Raw genomic sequence first — 14999 nt, 5'->3', positions numbered from 1 at the left:
CCCGTTTTATCAGCCTAAAATTGACGAAGGATTTTTTTTTGTTCAGTTCGTTTATTTAATAGGCACAAATGCGTTAGCTTGGCGGTGCCAAATTATTTTTGTTTTACATTTTGAATATCTTAAAACTAAAAGGTTACAATGCACAAATATTTTTTTAATATTGAGAGGAACATTTTACTATCTTGAACTAAAATACGATTCGATATACACAACGAAGGGGCTGATAAAAACGGGTCTTCACATAGCATGCTAGGAATCATGAAGCGGTTAAAAAATCCATGAATAATAAATACACTGAGTTCCGTGAAATTGTTTACGTGCAAAGATTAAGATCAGGCACAATATCACAAATTTCATTAACTATATTTTGAAAGTTGAAGTGTTTTTTTGAATTTGTGAGGTTTGAGGCGCACGAATATTGAATTGTAACTTATATGCTCGGAAACATAACCATTTCACGAAGCAAGAATGCATTCATAAATATTATTCCGAGTTTCGTGTAATGGGACTGGAGAAAATGTTGAGACTATTTAATTTTGTGTTCCAATTCACAACCATTAATACCAAACAATGATCAAGTTGTGATAAATCATGAATCGGTTAACGTCGTATATTTGGGTCATAAGGGACGCTTACACGCGCAATAAAAGTGTCATTACTGGAATTGCATGGGAATTCCATCATTACTCGCTTTACACGTTCATTAAAAGTGACATTACTGCTCAGTAATGACATTACTAGCGCCTCGTGCACGGGGCCCTATAGACAATGTTTCTAGATTTGTGAATAAAATTATGAGTCAAAAATTTTCTAGATCGCGAATGATCGGCGTGGAAAAATTGCATAGGCGGCGCGCCGCCTGTCTACCGTTCGGCATCGGCGTATGCTAAAAATTACCAGCGGCGGCGGCGTGGCGCACATGTCTAATTAAATATTATATACTTAAGTAAATTTTGGCGTAAAGTATACCCATTTTTCAAAATAATGGAGATATAGTCACAATAAAAAATTCGGTCAAATAATAAGAACACCATTAATTGCATGACATTATCAGGTTAATTTTACGCAATCTATACTCTCTTATCTAATGATTTGATTAGTATATCCTACTTTTCACGAGAATTTAGGTTACAATGTTTTCCGCATACGTATACGTGGTAATTCGTATTCTGATAACGATTAGGTTAGGGATTTTTTTTATCTAACAACATAACTCAGTTATGACACTACGGGTTTCATAGTTTCGGTTCCAATGCATACATTATGTTGATTTCTTTTTTATCGCTTTCTTCTTTTCGTCTTACTTATTCGAATTTGTTGGTTAGAAATTCGCCTACTACCTCTGTACGATAGATTGGCTCAAATAGTAATGTTAGATTTATTAATTATAGAAACGTAACATATTAGCAAAGCGAGAAATATATTTTCGGAAACGTAAACAACAAGGTAATTGCTTAACCATCCGGCCTACAATTGATGAGTTCTACCTAGGTATGCACTTTTCCGATTTGCTTTCAAGATATTGTACAATGACAATCCCGGTTTGATACATACATAAATTGAAGTTCACATCAATAGATTTATAAGTTAACCAACAAGCACTAGTAAATTATGAACGATGTTAACTTTAAACCTTTAACCAACATGCGTGCTACATAAATTCAAACAGTCTCATACTATGAGGAAGCTATAATAAATATTAATAACAGAAATAGTACTATATGTGTGTGTGTGTTAACCATCCTAACTCCCACTAGCTGGTAGTGATTTACAGAAAAAAGTTGTTTGCATGTATTTTAACATATGCATGCAAATAACTTGGTTCAAGGATTTAGGCAGGTGTTAGCTCAATTGACTTTCCGATGACCCATTTCGTGTACAGAGCCAGACATGTTCCGAGGTCATCGTTCCATCAACCAGCCCCGCCTTATTGTAATGTTAATATCAAATGGATTATAACATTACAATAAGACTTTCGATTTCTTACATGAGGTAAGAAATTGACGCGTATTTAGTGTATTTATTTGATTTTTGTATATATAAATTAGAATGTCTGTAGAAAAATATACCAGTTTTTCTATTTCCTTCCTCATCTCCTACTTACGCGAGTGACTGATACTTGCTTATGCATTTCTCGTCCCATTCCAAACCTCCAGATATCCTCAAAATCTCCAGATTATTTCTCACGCATCAAACAGCCCGAGCAATCCTTTCTCTTTCTCACGTTTGCAAGTACAGCGCAATTTATCAACAACAGTATGCATGCAGCAGATACAGAAGACTCCACTGGCCACGCACGTGGTCCTGACCCGAAAAAGGCTTGGAAAATTTCGGAAGAAAAAGAAAAACTGACCTGCAGGTTTCCGAATGTGGAACTAAGAAATTGGTGCGACACCTATCGGGCGATAGCTACGGGTGACGCGCTGATAATTTGGAATCGCCACTTTTTTCACCAAGTGACGCCGTAAAATTTTCACTTTTTGGGAAAGATTTATCACTGGGAAAAAACACTTTTTTTGTGAGTTTTTGATCTCCACTATTATTATTTACGTTGTTAAAACACTTTTTTCTTTCCTGCATCGGGAATAGAAGGCCCGTATTGCGGGGGGAGCACTTTTGACACTAATGCTGTGTGGCTTTGAATCACTTTATGCCGGGATGAAACTCCAAAAAAATCACTGAATTCCACTTCCGATCTACGAAAACTGTTCACCGAGTCGTTCTTTGTATTTAAAAACACTTTTGTTTGATAATCCGTACCGAAAAACTACGATTTTGGACCGACTAGCGAGGAGCTCCAAAACAGTCGACCGATCGCGGCTAAGGTACACACTCAATTAATAACAGAAATAGTACTATATGTACAAAAAAATTAACCCAAGCTGTAAAGAGAAAATCTGTGTCACTTAAAATGTAAAACACGTATTATATACAAAAACGCCAAATAAAGTTACTGTTACTGTTGCTTGCTACATACATACATTGAATATCATTTTACATTAATGTTTAAAGAAAATTCCTTTTCCTTTTTTCACAGATCTACAAGTAGCGTAGGTTTAGGACTTCGTACGCTTCCCCTTTCGTCAACCATAGAACCGCTGACTTCCGATGTTCATAGCCAAAATAGTAGTCAACTGTCACGTAGTCCGAGTCATAACACCTCTGTGAAAAGTGATCAAAAGTGAGTATTCAATATTGTATGTTTAAGTAGCTTCTTCACCTAGCAACTTCCCCAGAAATAAGTGCATCCCCGTTAGTTTAACGATATTTGTTCCGGAAGAAATGAAAAACTCTTCTTGAATATAATCTGTTGATTGCGTATTTCCAAGATGCTTGAATTTAATTTTCGCTCGTTATCTGTATTCTAACTCTGTGTTGGTATTGTGAGATGTTCTGCATAATCGCAAAATAATGGAAATAATAGAATTCAAGTTGTTGCGAATTATTTACCTTTTCTGAAGGGTCATTCCTATTTCGAAAGAGTCATGCTCTTGCTATCTGTGAATAATAATTTAAAACTAATGTTAGTTATTGAAATCCATCTATATACAATTGAATTACATAAATTCACCCGACCATGTCTACAGTGTGTGCCAGGTGTTCAACTTTCGCTATCGCTATCGGCCATTTGTATCTTCGACAATTAGCACGGCATAGAGCCAATTCAATTACTGATAAACTAAGGCAAACAGCGGAGCGATTTTTTATTTCCAGATGTTCCTAGCTGTAAACGGCAGGCAGAGTGCGCGCTCCTGGTGTATTTTGAAATTCATCACTTCGGTCACGAACTAAGCCAATATGTTTAGTTCAGCCGGTGATGTACATATGAGAGTATCTGATAAGCTCTATCTTATCAGCCGAGGGGAACTTCCTGGACACATTTCGGTACCCATATAGTGCATTGTTGTGATTCTCATTTATAGCTGATAATCATGACTAATGCCAGTGCTGAATTTGACTGCCAGTTGTGTAGTTACTTTCACAGACAGTAGTTTATCAGATTCATTCTTGAGATTTGGGATCATCCTTGCTCACACGGCCAGTCTGTGCGTATGTTTATGTTTTTACTAGTTACTGGTGCTACAAAAATTAGTAAATATGAGGCGATAAACAAAAGCATTCTAAGTGTCATGTGATAGATGTGTAAATATCAAATAAAATGTTTATTCTGGTTTCAAACCACGTTATATTGGAAGCGTAACGTACATATGTTGTAAGCTCTCTCGCTAACTGAACGGTCAGTAAAGAACTATTTGGTAGAAACATTTTCGGACTAATTGGAAATATGTAGTAGTACTTGGCATGATTTTTTTGATTAACAGTTTCAAGAGCGTGAAAAAATTTGCACTTACAAGTGATGATACATAGAATAGATGTCATTCTAATGGAAATTCGATAACATTTTTGATGTCACTAAATGCAAAATTGCGTCAGTCACCGTGCAAGTGCCCGTGAAGTGAATTCTGGGTATGGCTACTATCCGATTATAGCGCCACCACATAATTCTTTCTAGTTTCTGATAAATCGCTCAATGTTGACATTGATATGTGTTCAGATTTTAGTTAGATTTAGTGATTCGGTTAGTATTACATCCATTTAAGGCTCAAGTTACCTCAAGGCTTGGTAGTATGCGTAAGCAAAATTGTGTTCAGCTTTGCCACCAGATTATCCATTTAAATCTTTTCAAAACTCTAAAAGAAGAATATCAGTCGATTTATTAGATCATCACGATTCAATTCATGCAAAATACCTGCTGGAAAAACCATCGGCTTAGCTGGATGGTGCTTTTGAAAAAGTGGCTGTGATTTTTTATCACACTACCACACCGAGCTGGGGTACGCAACACAACTGCGCAATGAAAAAACCACAGCCACTTTTTCAAAAGCACCATTTAGCTAAGCCGATGGTTTTTCCAGCAGGTATTTTGCATGAATTGAATCGTGATGATCTAATAAATCGACTGATATTCTTATTTTAGAGTTTTAAAAAGGTTTAAATGGATAATCCGGTGGCAAAGCTGAACACAATTTTTCCTACGCACACTACCAAGCGTTCAATTCTAACACATGCTTAAAAAAGGTAACTTGAACCTTAAGGGGTTACAACACTTGAGCGCACGAAAAATAGGCATATTTCGAAAATTTTTCGTGACTCTATGAAGAGATGGGACGGGATCCTTCATAATGGGATTTATAAAACTGGTTGTGATGTATAAAAAGTGATGCTTACAAGTAATTTTATCGTAAGAAGCCGGCTCTGCAGCATTTTTCAGGCGGCAATTTTTTTTGGAAAGAGTCTACGGCCGGAAATCTACCCCCTGCACACTGATGAAATATATTCGTAAATCACTACTAATTAGTTTTTTTTATATTGTAACGACATATAATTAGCAAGGGACTGGAAGGTGAAGTATTTTTCAAATATTAAGAGCCATAGTACTTAAGGGAGAGCAAGGATTTGAAGTAAGAAAGTTTAGAAAAGCGTGGAGTAGCGTCAATGAACAAGCTTAGAGTTTCCCGGTTACTTAGCTTTTTGTCTTCTGCAGCGCACGAGTCAGGATCTTTTGGCATTAAATGCGAATCACCTGAGTCTGCGGCATGTCCGGACAAGCGTAAAGTCAATTTAATGACAGCATAAGTCATGGGGAGACTTGACCAAGCGCAAAATTCTATTATTAGCTATATTTTTATATTTATTTCGACTCCTTAAGGTAATTTTAAAAGTTTGGAATGAAAAATACTTTCCTTATAGAAAATATTCCATAATTGATAAATTTATGTTAAATGATGTAATCTTTTATCAAACTTTGTATGGACGTATCTACTCGACTAATAATTACTTTTTAATTACTCATGTCATCTTATTCCTTATGAAATGGTGAAATGGTTTTACATAAATCGGTAGATTGGAATAGTTATTACTAACATTTGCATAATATCTTACGCAATAACTAATGTTGGGGAGACTTGACCAAGTTCTTATGGGAAGACTTGACCAAGTTGAAAATAAGCTGAAGAAAGATTCAAAATTTCTGATATGTACTATGCTGTGGTATGTTTCGTGACGTGTGAACATGCAATGTAAGCAGTACAGTTAATTCTTAAAAGGAAATGTATAAAAAAATCGAAGTTTATGAAATACAATCCTTTTATATTTTTTGAAATTTTTTTATAACTTTGGAAAAAGTAAACCAAAAATTCTGCAAAAAATCATGAATATGAACAATACTGCAGCACATTATGATTAAATGAGTTTTGAAGTTTTGAAATCGTTTTTAGACATATACGTAAGTTTAACTGAAAACCTGGTCAAGTCTCCCCATGTTCCCCTACATATCAAATTTATAGGGTAGCTTTATAACTGTATTTAGCATTCACGCCATCCATAAAACATGTTAGGTTTGTTTTCTAATTCTTTCTAAGCATGTCATTTGCATCCTTTGCTATCTCCTAAGTCTTTCTGAGTTTCCATTTTATCATGGTTGAATAGGTTTCGATTGGATGTAGTTCGTGGACTTTCAGTGCATTCAAGTTAGGAAAAAGGAGAAAGAGCATCAAATTAGTCTCATACTGTCCCAGCGCGCATTTAGCTTGAAGCTAAATTGAGCAAAAATGGAATTTTTTCATTGTGTAGTTCCAAAAATGACAGAATACGTTGTGGAGGAGTTTATTTTTGTAACTTTTTTTTGTCTGTTGTGACGAAAATTTCACTTCGTTTTTTACAGGTACAGATTCCCTGCCAAATAAGGTATTTCGATGCGTATTTCGACATTTCGATCAATTATCAAATATATACAATAAACATCAAATAAAAGCTGTGCAACATTTTGTTCATTTCTGTCTAGTCTAGTGTTCCCTCTCACAATTTTAATCAAACAGCTCAAATGTCATTAAATAACTTTTAAAATTAATATATATCCAACTTCTCTCGATACCTAGTTCCCGTAGTCTTTTATGACGTATAATAAAACATCATGGAAATGTGTCTGACTTACCTTTCCCAGGTAGTACTCCTTCCCACATCTTTGATGACTAGATTTCGATTGAATGATAATTTCAAACAAAAAAATGGCATTCAAAATGGACGACTACGCTTTTTCGTAAAGGATTTCAATGTCTAATCTGAAATTTTTGAACAAATTTCCCAACATGCTCCTAAATATTTACAAAGAAAAATTAACCCAAGTTAAAAAAAACATTAAATTTCTTTATTGAAATTGTTGAATACATAAGTTGAATAACAAAAGAAATCAAAACATTTTTTAGTCAGCGCTTACGAAAACGAAACTTGAATTATTGGATACATTTTTCATACATCGGATAGTTCACGAAATATCAGTGATTGAGTAGTGTTCAATCTTATATGCTTCAACAGTTCAAAAAGTTATAGCTTGAAAAGAAATAATATATTGAAAAAAAAAATACTAGTCGATTATATTTCGCTAAAGACCGCGAGAAAAAAATCGAGGAAATAAGAAATTGGGTAGTAAATTTGACGTAGAATTTCCAAAAGCCCGTTAAACTGAACAAGCATCAACGCTTTCTTACCTCGTTTTCTAATCAGAAGAAGTTCGTATAATGGAATAAATCAGAGAATATAATAGCTGACAAAAACGAATCAGTTAGTGAGCAAGCTACAACATAAAATTTGATTATCTTTCGAATTTAATTAGTTATCGACGAGTTTATAAGGCAAGGTAAAATTAAGTAACAATTTGGTAGCCTGTTTTTGGGAAGTGTAATAATTAAACTAAAATATGCCTATGACTCCGGCTCACTCAACACCTAATATATCTTTCAACTCTGATGATGAGGATGGAGTTGTTTTTAGACGAAAAAGTTCTGTTTTCTACTACGGGTAAGTGATTTGTGTAATAAATATTTTCGACAATTTTACACTCAATTTGAAAACGATCGGTTTCACCATTTTGCTTGGGTTCGCTAATATGTATAGAACAATGACGGCGTGAGATGATTTCGATTCAATACATTGCTAGTCATGAGTTTACGTCGAGTAAATATTTGGCTCAACGTTTACGCGTTGGTTTTTGTATTTACATTAGTTATTGACGACCGCTAATGAAGCTATAATGAAATGGTTCAATTTATTACTAAAAATATCACGTGTATCGACATTTGGTAAATTTATCCTTAAGTTAGAGGGATAAATTTAAAAATAAATACAATTTAATGTTTTACGTCAGTGCTATCATATCTCTGACAGTGATGCTCAGAGTACAAGCCATATCCCTTCGTTCAGAACTTGACTTATTCCAATCGTCCGGAGCACGTCGTTGCACATCGATACTGTATTCTAATAAATTATTTCAATATACCTAGGGTTGCAAATGTAATAAAAATGTCACACGTTTCTTCGTTCGCTAATCGATTCACGGTCGATAGATTGCATTGCACCCCCATCGTCACTATCGGCAGTGCACCTATGAAGCAAAACGTGTCCCTAATTGCAGTGTGGGAAAATGATTTCAGGCTAAAACATGCAATTGATTGCGAACCAATTTGACCTTCTCGATATTTCATTTGAGTAAATTCAATATTTATTGTACAAACCACCAGTCATCAACTCATCGATTTGTTTCTCGTTCGCCTCTGTCATTTTAGATCTCTGAAATCTCTAACGTCTTCTCCACTATCGGTATCATCAAACATAAGAAGTTCCAGCCCTTATACACTAAAATCAACCACCAGAAATGATGGACTCGAAAAACACGAAAAAACCGAGAAAGAGAAAAAGAAGAAGGAGTTTAACAGCTCGCGACAGAAAAAGTTCTCTCGGCATTTCATCCAGGTGGAGGACGAAAAGGTGTTGAATTGTGAGTATGCAACGAGTATTTTTTGTGTGGATGTAGAAGGTTTTTTTCAGCCAAGCAGACATATTAAATATTTGCGCGATATAATAATAAAAAATAATCAGTTCATTTTAATACTGGATTCCGAGCACAACACAATTTTCACTCACTTTTATTCAAAATAGTCGTAGATTATATATCATGAGTCTTTTTACGCCCTGTTCCTATTATCACCTATCCAACTAACTATTTGAAGCCGTTGGTTAGAGCGGCGTCTACCATCTTTGTTTAACGCATTGGCTTACATGGCATGCCGACAATTTGGCCACAATTACAGTTTTTGTTGCGCTCAAACACGAGAATTTACACATTTTTATGCCATTTTTGTTATTATAATAGTTTCTGGAAACGAAGAAAGTTGTTATAATAGTTTTTGGAAACAGGCCCATGAGATAAATAGCGTCACGAAAACAAACAGTGTGTAATTCAAACTTACGAGTAGTTCGAATCGCATGCGAGAAAGCCTAAGGATCTTTACCACACTGGAATAGAACAATTGGTATGTAATTGAGTTTCAGTCATCCAAATTTTCTGTGTAAGGACAACCGAAAACTCGACAACGCTATTGCGTGAGTGGTGTGTAGTAGTCTGGCTCATGGTTGCATGCAAAAAAGATCCTAGTTAGCGAGCATAGCACTCCCTCAGTTCCTTTTGTGGTTTCAAACGATTGTGCGAATTTTGGGAGCGGTTTATTGCTCCCTGAATATATTTTTATCGCGTTTAACGTTTCTATGAAAATTTGTATTGAAAAACTACTTTTTTGCATCTCCATTTGGTTAAAGGATTTATTGTTTCTGCCGTAGTTGCAAATATATCACCACCGACAACACCTTAACATCCCAAACTTTGAAAGATTTATTTACTTAGTCTGCTTTCTCATCTCATCCGCAGCGAAAAAGCGCACCGTTTGCGAACACTATACAAACAATAAATAACGCTCTAACGTGGACGTAAAACACACACACACACACACACACACGCACATATATATATATATATATATATATATATATATATATATATATATATATATATATATATATATATATATATATATATATATATATATATATATATATATATATATATATATATATATATATATATATATATATATATATATATATATATATATATATATATATATATATATATATATATATATATATATATATATATATATATATATATATATATATATATATATATATATATATATATATATATATATATATATATATATATATATATAGTTAAAGTGATGTTCCGTTGTCCCCAAGTGCTAGTGAAAAAAATAAACCACATTGCGGATTGACTTTACGCAGACCCTTCTTAGACCTTCAGCGCACGAGGAAGAAAAGTAGATCAAGGTGAACATGGAATTGGTTTTTACAGAAGTTTCACATATACAGCTACATAATGCGAGACAAGTAGTACTACTATCGTTTTGCTCATTAGACAAGTAATGTGGCATATCTTTAGATTTTTAGACAAGTAATGTGGCATTATCTAACTCAGTTTACCACAAAATGTCGTTTGTCATAAGATTGCACAGCGACGAAATGTGCAAATTGAAAGTCAACGTTCCAAGAGTAGACGTCCAACCATTTCCACGTCGAGGAGTGCCGCGGTGAACACGATAAATCTTGATAAAATTGTCTGACACAGGAAATTCAATAATATTTGTAAAACTTAAACTTGTAGTTACTCGGTGAACCAAAAAAATAAAATAAAAAAAAAGTTTCGGAAAATTGTTAGATGAAAACGAAAAATCACATATTTCACTGGTTTATCGACAGGCTACACATATTGTGCATTGTCATAAAAATATCAAGTCAATTCGTTGATTTGTTTTTGAGTTATCGTGTTCGCCAATTTAAAAACAAACATCAAATCGCATCACTGAATAAACGATGTAGAAAATGACCCATTTGGGTAGAAGTAGTTTAGAGTATATTGTTTAGACCTAGGGGCAGATCACTTGTGATGCATTTTTAAAAATCAGCGAAATTAAATGCATTTATTTCCATCAAAATAGAAATTCATAATGTATTTTGCGTTGCGTGCAATGTTCTTGCGTTGCGTGCAATGTTGTTTGCGTTGCGTGTAAGACGTCAAAACCCTACAGAAAAACTAGCCCTACATTTAACAAAACGTCGAACAAAGTGGATCAGCGTGGGACGTTTGTTAAACAAACTTTTCTGCGAGGCAGTGCAGAGCTGATGCAAAAATGGAAATTAAATGCATTTTTTCATATTGATGCAAATTTGATATACATTCTTAGAGTGATCTGCCCCTAGGTTTAGACTGTATTTTTATCGCTGTCAGTTTTTCAAAAATGTTTGCCGATAGATTGAAATCTGCGTGTGTTATAGCAAATACGCGCGAAGAATGCATGGCTGTTTAAAACAAAAGAAGTTCAGCGTGGCCACCGAGGTTCAGTACTAACAATCAAGAGGATAATTTTTTTTTGCCCACTGCTCCCTTAATACACTCGAATAAGTCATTTTCAGCATCTTTTCTACTTTACCTTCTCATTGTTACTAATTTATATAGATAATTTAGTGGAAAAATTCAAATTATGCATAATGGAAATTACGCAATTTAAAGCTTAAAAGAGGAATTTTTCTGCAATAAAACATAGATTCAATATGGCGACCATATGACTAGGTGCATTTTTCTAGATAAATTGGCTATATCTTTTTATTCGGCTTTGGATTGAGTAATTTTATGATCTACTATTTTTTTTCAATATATTTTATCGAAATGAAACATTGTTCAATCGCTAAAACTATGAAAATCGAAATATTTTCAAGTGACTTGTGCGAGTGGTCCCGGTTGACATTTTTTGAAAGAAACAACTGAATATTCTTTATTTGTATTTTCAAAGGTTGGGGCGTTATTGCACTAAAAACTTTTTTATCAGTTTACTCTAATCTTTTCATATAATTCCCTACTCAGTAATCTGCAGCCAAACATTTCTCTTCCTTGAACTGATGGAGAGAAATGAATTTTGTTACTCACCATTAAAAATATTGCGCTCTAAGTTATTCAATAGACTTCGGAAGGGAATGGGAGGCGTTCAATATTTTAAGACAGTTTGGCGCATTATTTAGATTTGTTGTTATTGATACTGTTTTCTTTGCAGATTTTTCCTGTGCTCTAGTAAGCGACATCCTACTGCAAGGCCACCTTTACATTACTCAAAATTATTTTGCATTTTACTCCAATGTGTTTGGCTACGTTACCAAGGTAAAAACGCAAACGAGTTTGGCAATTTCTTTTGAATGCTAAGAATTTGCTTAAATTTCCAGCTTTTGATACCCACTGTTTCCGTGATTAAGATTTCCAAGGAGAAAACAGCGAAAATGTTTCCAAATGCAGTGGGTGTGCAGACATGTGATGATCGACACGTGTTTGGTAGCTTTATGAGTCGCGAGGCCGCCTACCGGTTAATGTGCAGTGTATGGCGCCCGGTGGCACCGCCGGAAATAGAAGAACCAATCGCACAGAAGGCACCAGACGTTGAAGTATCCGAAGGTTCGGCGGAGGATGACAGTAGCTGCTCAATTAGTGGTAATGAAAGTTCTTCCCATGTGAAAGATAAAAAGTCTGACGTAGTCGATTCGGGTGACTCTATTAATGATAAGCTTACAGTAATAGATGGCACTAAGCGATTCTCAGACGGTGAGTAGTTTTTTATTCCTGAAGAAAAACTAAAAAAACCCTTTCACGGAAATTTATCTTCTTTGCAGCTACAAAAAGTATTAAATCAGTGCAAATTATCAAATCGCCGGTGGCATTAATAGCATCTGCAGCAATTTTGAAGACAGCGGGTAGCACTCTCAGAGAGACCCCTCGGCTTAGTGATAACTCCCATCAAAGTAGTAGTAATATTAGTAATGGAAACCCTAGCATGCTAACGAGACTTAGGACTAGGATACAACAAATCTTTCCCTCCGATTTTGGTGTTATACATGTAGGAATAATTTTAGCAATAGTTCTAGCACTGTTCTCCTGTTTTCTCATGTACAAAATACAATACCTACAGTCACGCATCTATAATTTGAACAACTTCCGATGGGTAAGTTTGAATTTATGATAAATGGAAATGGCATATATCATCATTCTATGTTTTCAGGGAGATGATGATAATATGGATGTATATGCAGAAGTGCTGAAGTGGCAGAAACAAATGCAGGATAAAAGCAAAGAAGAGGCTCATATAGTTCTTAACTCCAATCTAGAACAGATTGCAAAGGTATGTGTGCATGATTTTTTTAAATTTTGATTATAGAGGTTTTAATCTTAGGGTCATTCGCCTCTTTTGGGGTTAGAGAAATCTCTAACCCTATGTGCGGGGTTGGGAATCGAACCCAGGTGAGCTGCGTACAACGCAATCAATTTACCACCCGGGCTATGCCCGTCTCCAAGTATGACATTTTACCATTTCAAGAAAGAAGACAACTATTCTATCCCTTCCTAGTTTTATCTTTGCCGGAGAGAAAGGCACATCAACTAAGTTATTTGTTAAGGTGGACAGAGAATGGGCAAAAATCGAAAACGAAAAAAGCAGTTTTTTTCACACCGTGTGTTGGATCTTCATAAAAATCAATCAGCTCAATGTTGTTACAGTACTGCTGATTGATTTTTATGAACTGTTTTTTTCATTTTCGATTTTTGTCCATTCTCTGTTCAACCTTAAGCAAAGCAATGCGAACAGGTTGAATTACAATTGCATTGATAAGAAATTCAAACCCTTAACGGTCCGAAAGCCACGCAAAAGCTTACTGACTGAGCAGCCGCTGCAACCCTGAAACGATTTCGTGATGCGCACTCAGTGCTCTGGCGCTAGTGACGGAAGGATAAGTGTAAACAATTTTCACATATAAGCTGTCTTCAGAAAGTCGCTCTAATCATTCCACAACGATTTACCTCACTTTCCTTTTGATCATTTCGTGCTGTCATTGAAATGAAATTGAGGACAATACGTCCGTCACCGGGTAATGTCTATCTGTCTGTTCGCCTGTTTGTACCGTGATTCCTCAATTGGAAAAGACAACCTAAAGTTGCAAAAAGAAACATTGTAAGTGCTTCGTACATTAAAGAAACTAAAAAGTGTCTTTACTGTGTGGAACTTTGCATGAACTTACTTCATGTACTGCGTGCTTTCTACGTGGGGATAAACTTGAAAGCTCGCATTGGGAATGCTCAAAACGCTTTTTTGTCAGTGTGTTTCAAAGACATCACTCGATACCAGCCAGTTGTTTAACGGCCAATTTCTTCACATGGATGAAAACCAGTTTTCGCTGAAAACCGGTTTTCGACTAATTGCTTTCCGAAAACTGGTTTTCAGCGAAAACCGGTTTTCATCCAGTGAAGAAATTGGCCGTAAGCGTTCACGCAAGATACGTGACTTTTGGATTTCAGTGCCTGACTGAAGCCAATTTGATGCAGTATTTGACTTATGTAACTAGTATTAAGTTGATGTTAGTTAGTGTCGAGGAGAATCTGAAACACTAAAAAAACAACTTTTACGTTAGGCATTGCGTCCTGATGACCAAAAAATGGTGGTCTTTTCCAAACATTTTATCATTTGGGAATTTTTGTATTGTACCAGGCGTTTGAGTCTCATCTCAAGAGACGGTTTCAGTTCAATATTCCTAATCAGCAAACATGAACTTCCGCGCTTACTACCGAAACATCACTCGGTACCAGCCAGGTGTTAAAGGGTTTACGCAAGACGTGTGACCTTTTGGATTTTCGCGCCAATTTGGTACTGGTTTGGACTCATCTAACTAGCATTAAGTTGGTGTTAGTTAATGACGAGAAGAATCAGTCTTTTATTTATGAACCTTTATGTTTAACCTCACTTTTCTGATTGTTCAGAGAGCTTGTTTACATGGTCTAGGAAATTTTTGATTACACCAAGTACAAGAAATGATTTTAATTTCAAATACCATGTAAACAAGCTCGCTGAACTGTTATTTTTTTAGCATTTTTACTCAGATGACGTCATCTTGCAATGTTGGGATCTGGGGATATTTTCCAGCGTTAAAGATGCGGTCTTAGTGCTTCTAGAGAGTGAAATGTCAAGCTCGCTTGTCTCGAATCTGATAATTGCATGCTC

At 35.3% G+C, this 14999-nt stretch overlaps 1 protein-coding gene and 1 long non-coding RNA gene across 3 annotated transcripts in view; one reads left to right on the top strand and one right to left on the bottom strand.

Annotated features, from left to right (window-relative positions):
* Nucleotides 1-14999, top strand: part of LOC131683433 (GRAM domain-containing protein 2B-like) — a 40356-nt gene that overhangs the window by 24488 nt on the left and 869 nt on the right. For both annotated transcript variants that reach the window (XM_058965419.1, XM_058965418.1), the window contains exons 3-8: nt 3038-3181; nt 8622-8833; nt 12018-12121; nt 12184-12556; nt 12625-12953; nt 13011-13130. In XM_058965419.1, the coding sequence (XP_058821402.1) occupies nt 3038-3181; nt 8622-8833; nt 12018-12121; nt 12184-12556; nt 12625-12953; nt 13011-13130 (1282 nt within the window). The remainder of the gene's footprint in view (nt 1-3037; nt 3182-8621; nt 8834-12017; nt 12122-12183; nt 12557-12624; nt 12954-13010; nt 13131-14999) is intronic.
* On the bottom strand, nt 3227-4106 carry LOC131683434 (uncharacterized). Its single transcript, XR_009304523.1, has 3 exons — nt 3562-4106; nt 3451-3498; nt 3227-3393 (listed from the first exon to the last, which is right to left on the bottom strand). It is a non-coding gene; the product is annotated as an uncharacterized LOC131683434 (long non-coding RNA).

The sequence above is a fragment of the Topomyia yanbarensis genome, chromosome 2 (assembly GCF_030247195.1).
Source record: "Topomyia yanbarensis strain Yona2022 chromosome 2, ASM3024719v1, whole genome shotgun sequence".
In the NCBI taxonomy this organism is placed as follows: domain Eukaryota; kingdom Metazoa; phylum Arthropoda; class Insecta; order Diptera; family Culicidae; genus Topomyia; species Topomyia yanbarensis.
The sequence above is the reverse complement of the archived record's forward strand: the minus strand, read 5'-3'. Positions and strand labels throughout refer to the sequence as shown.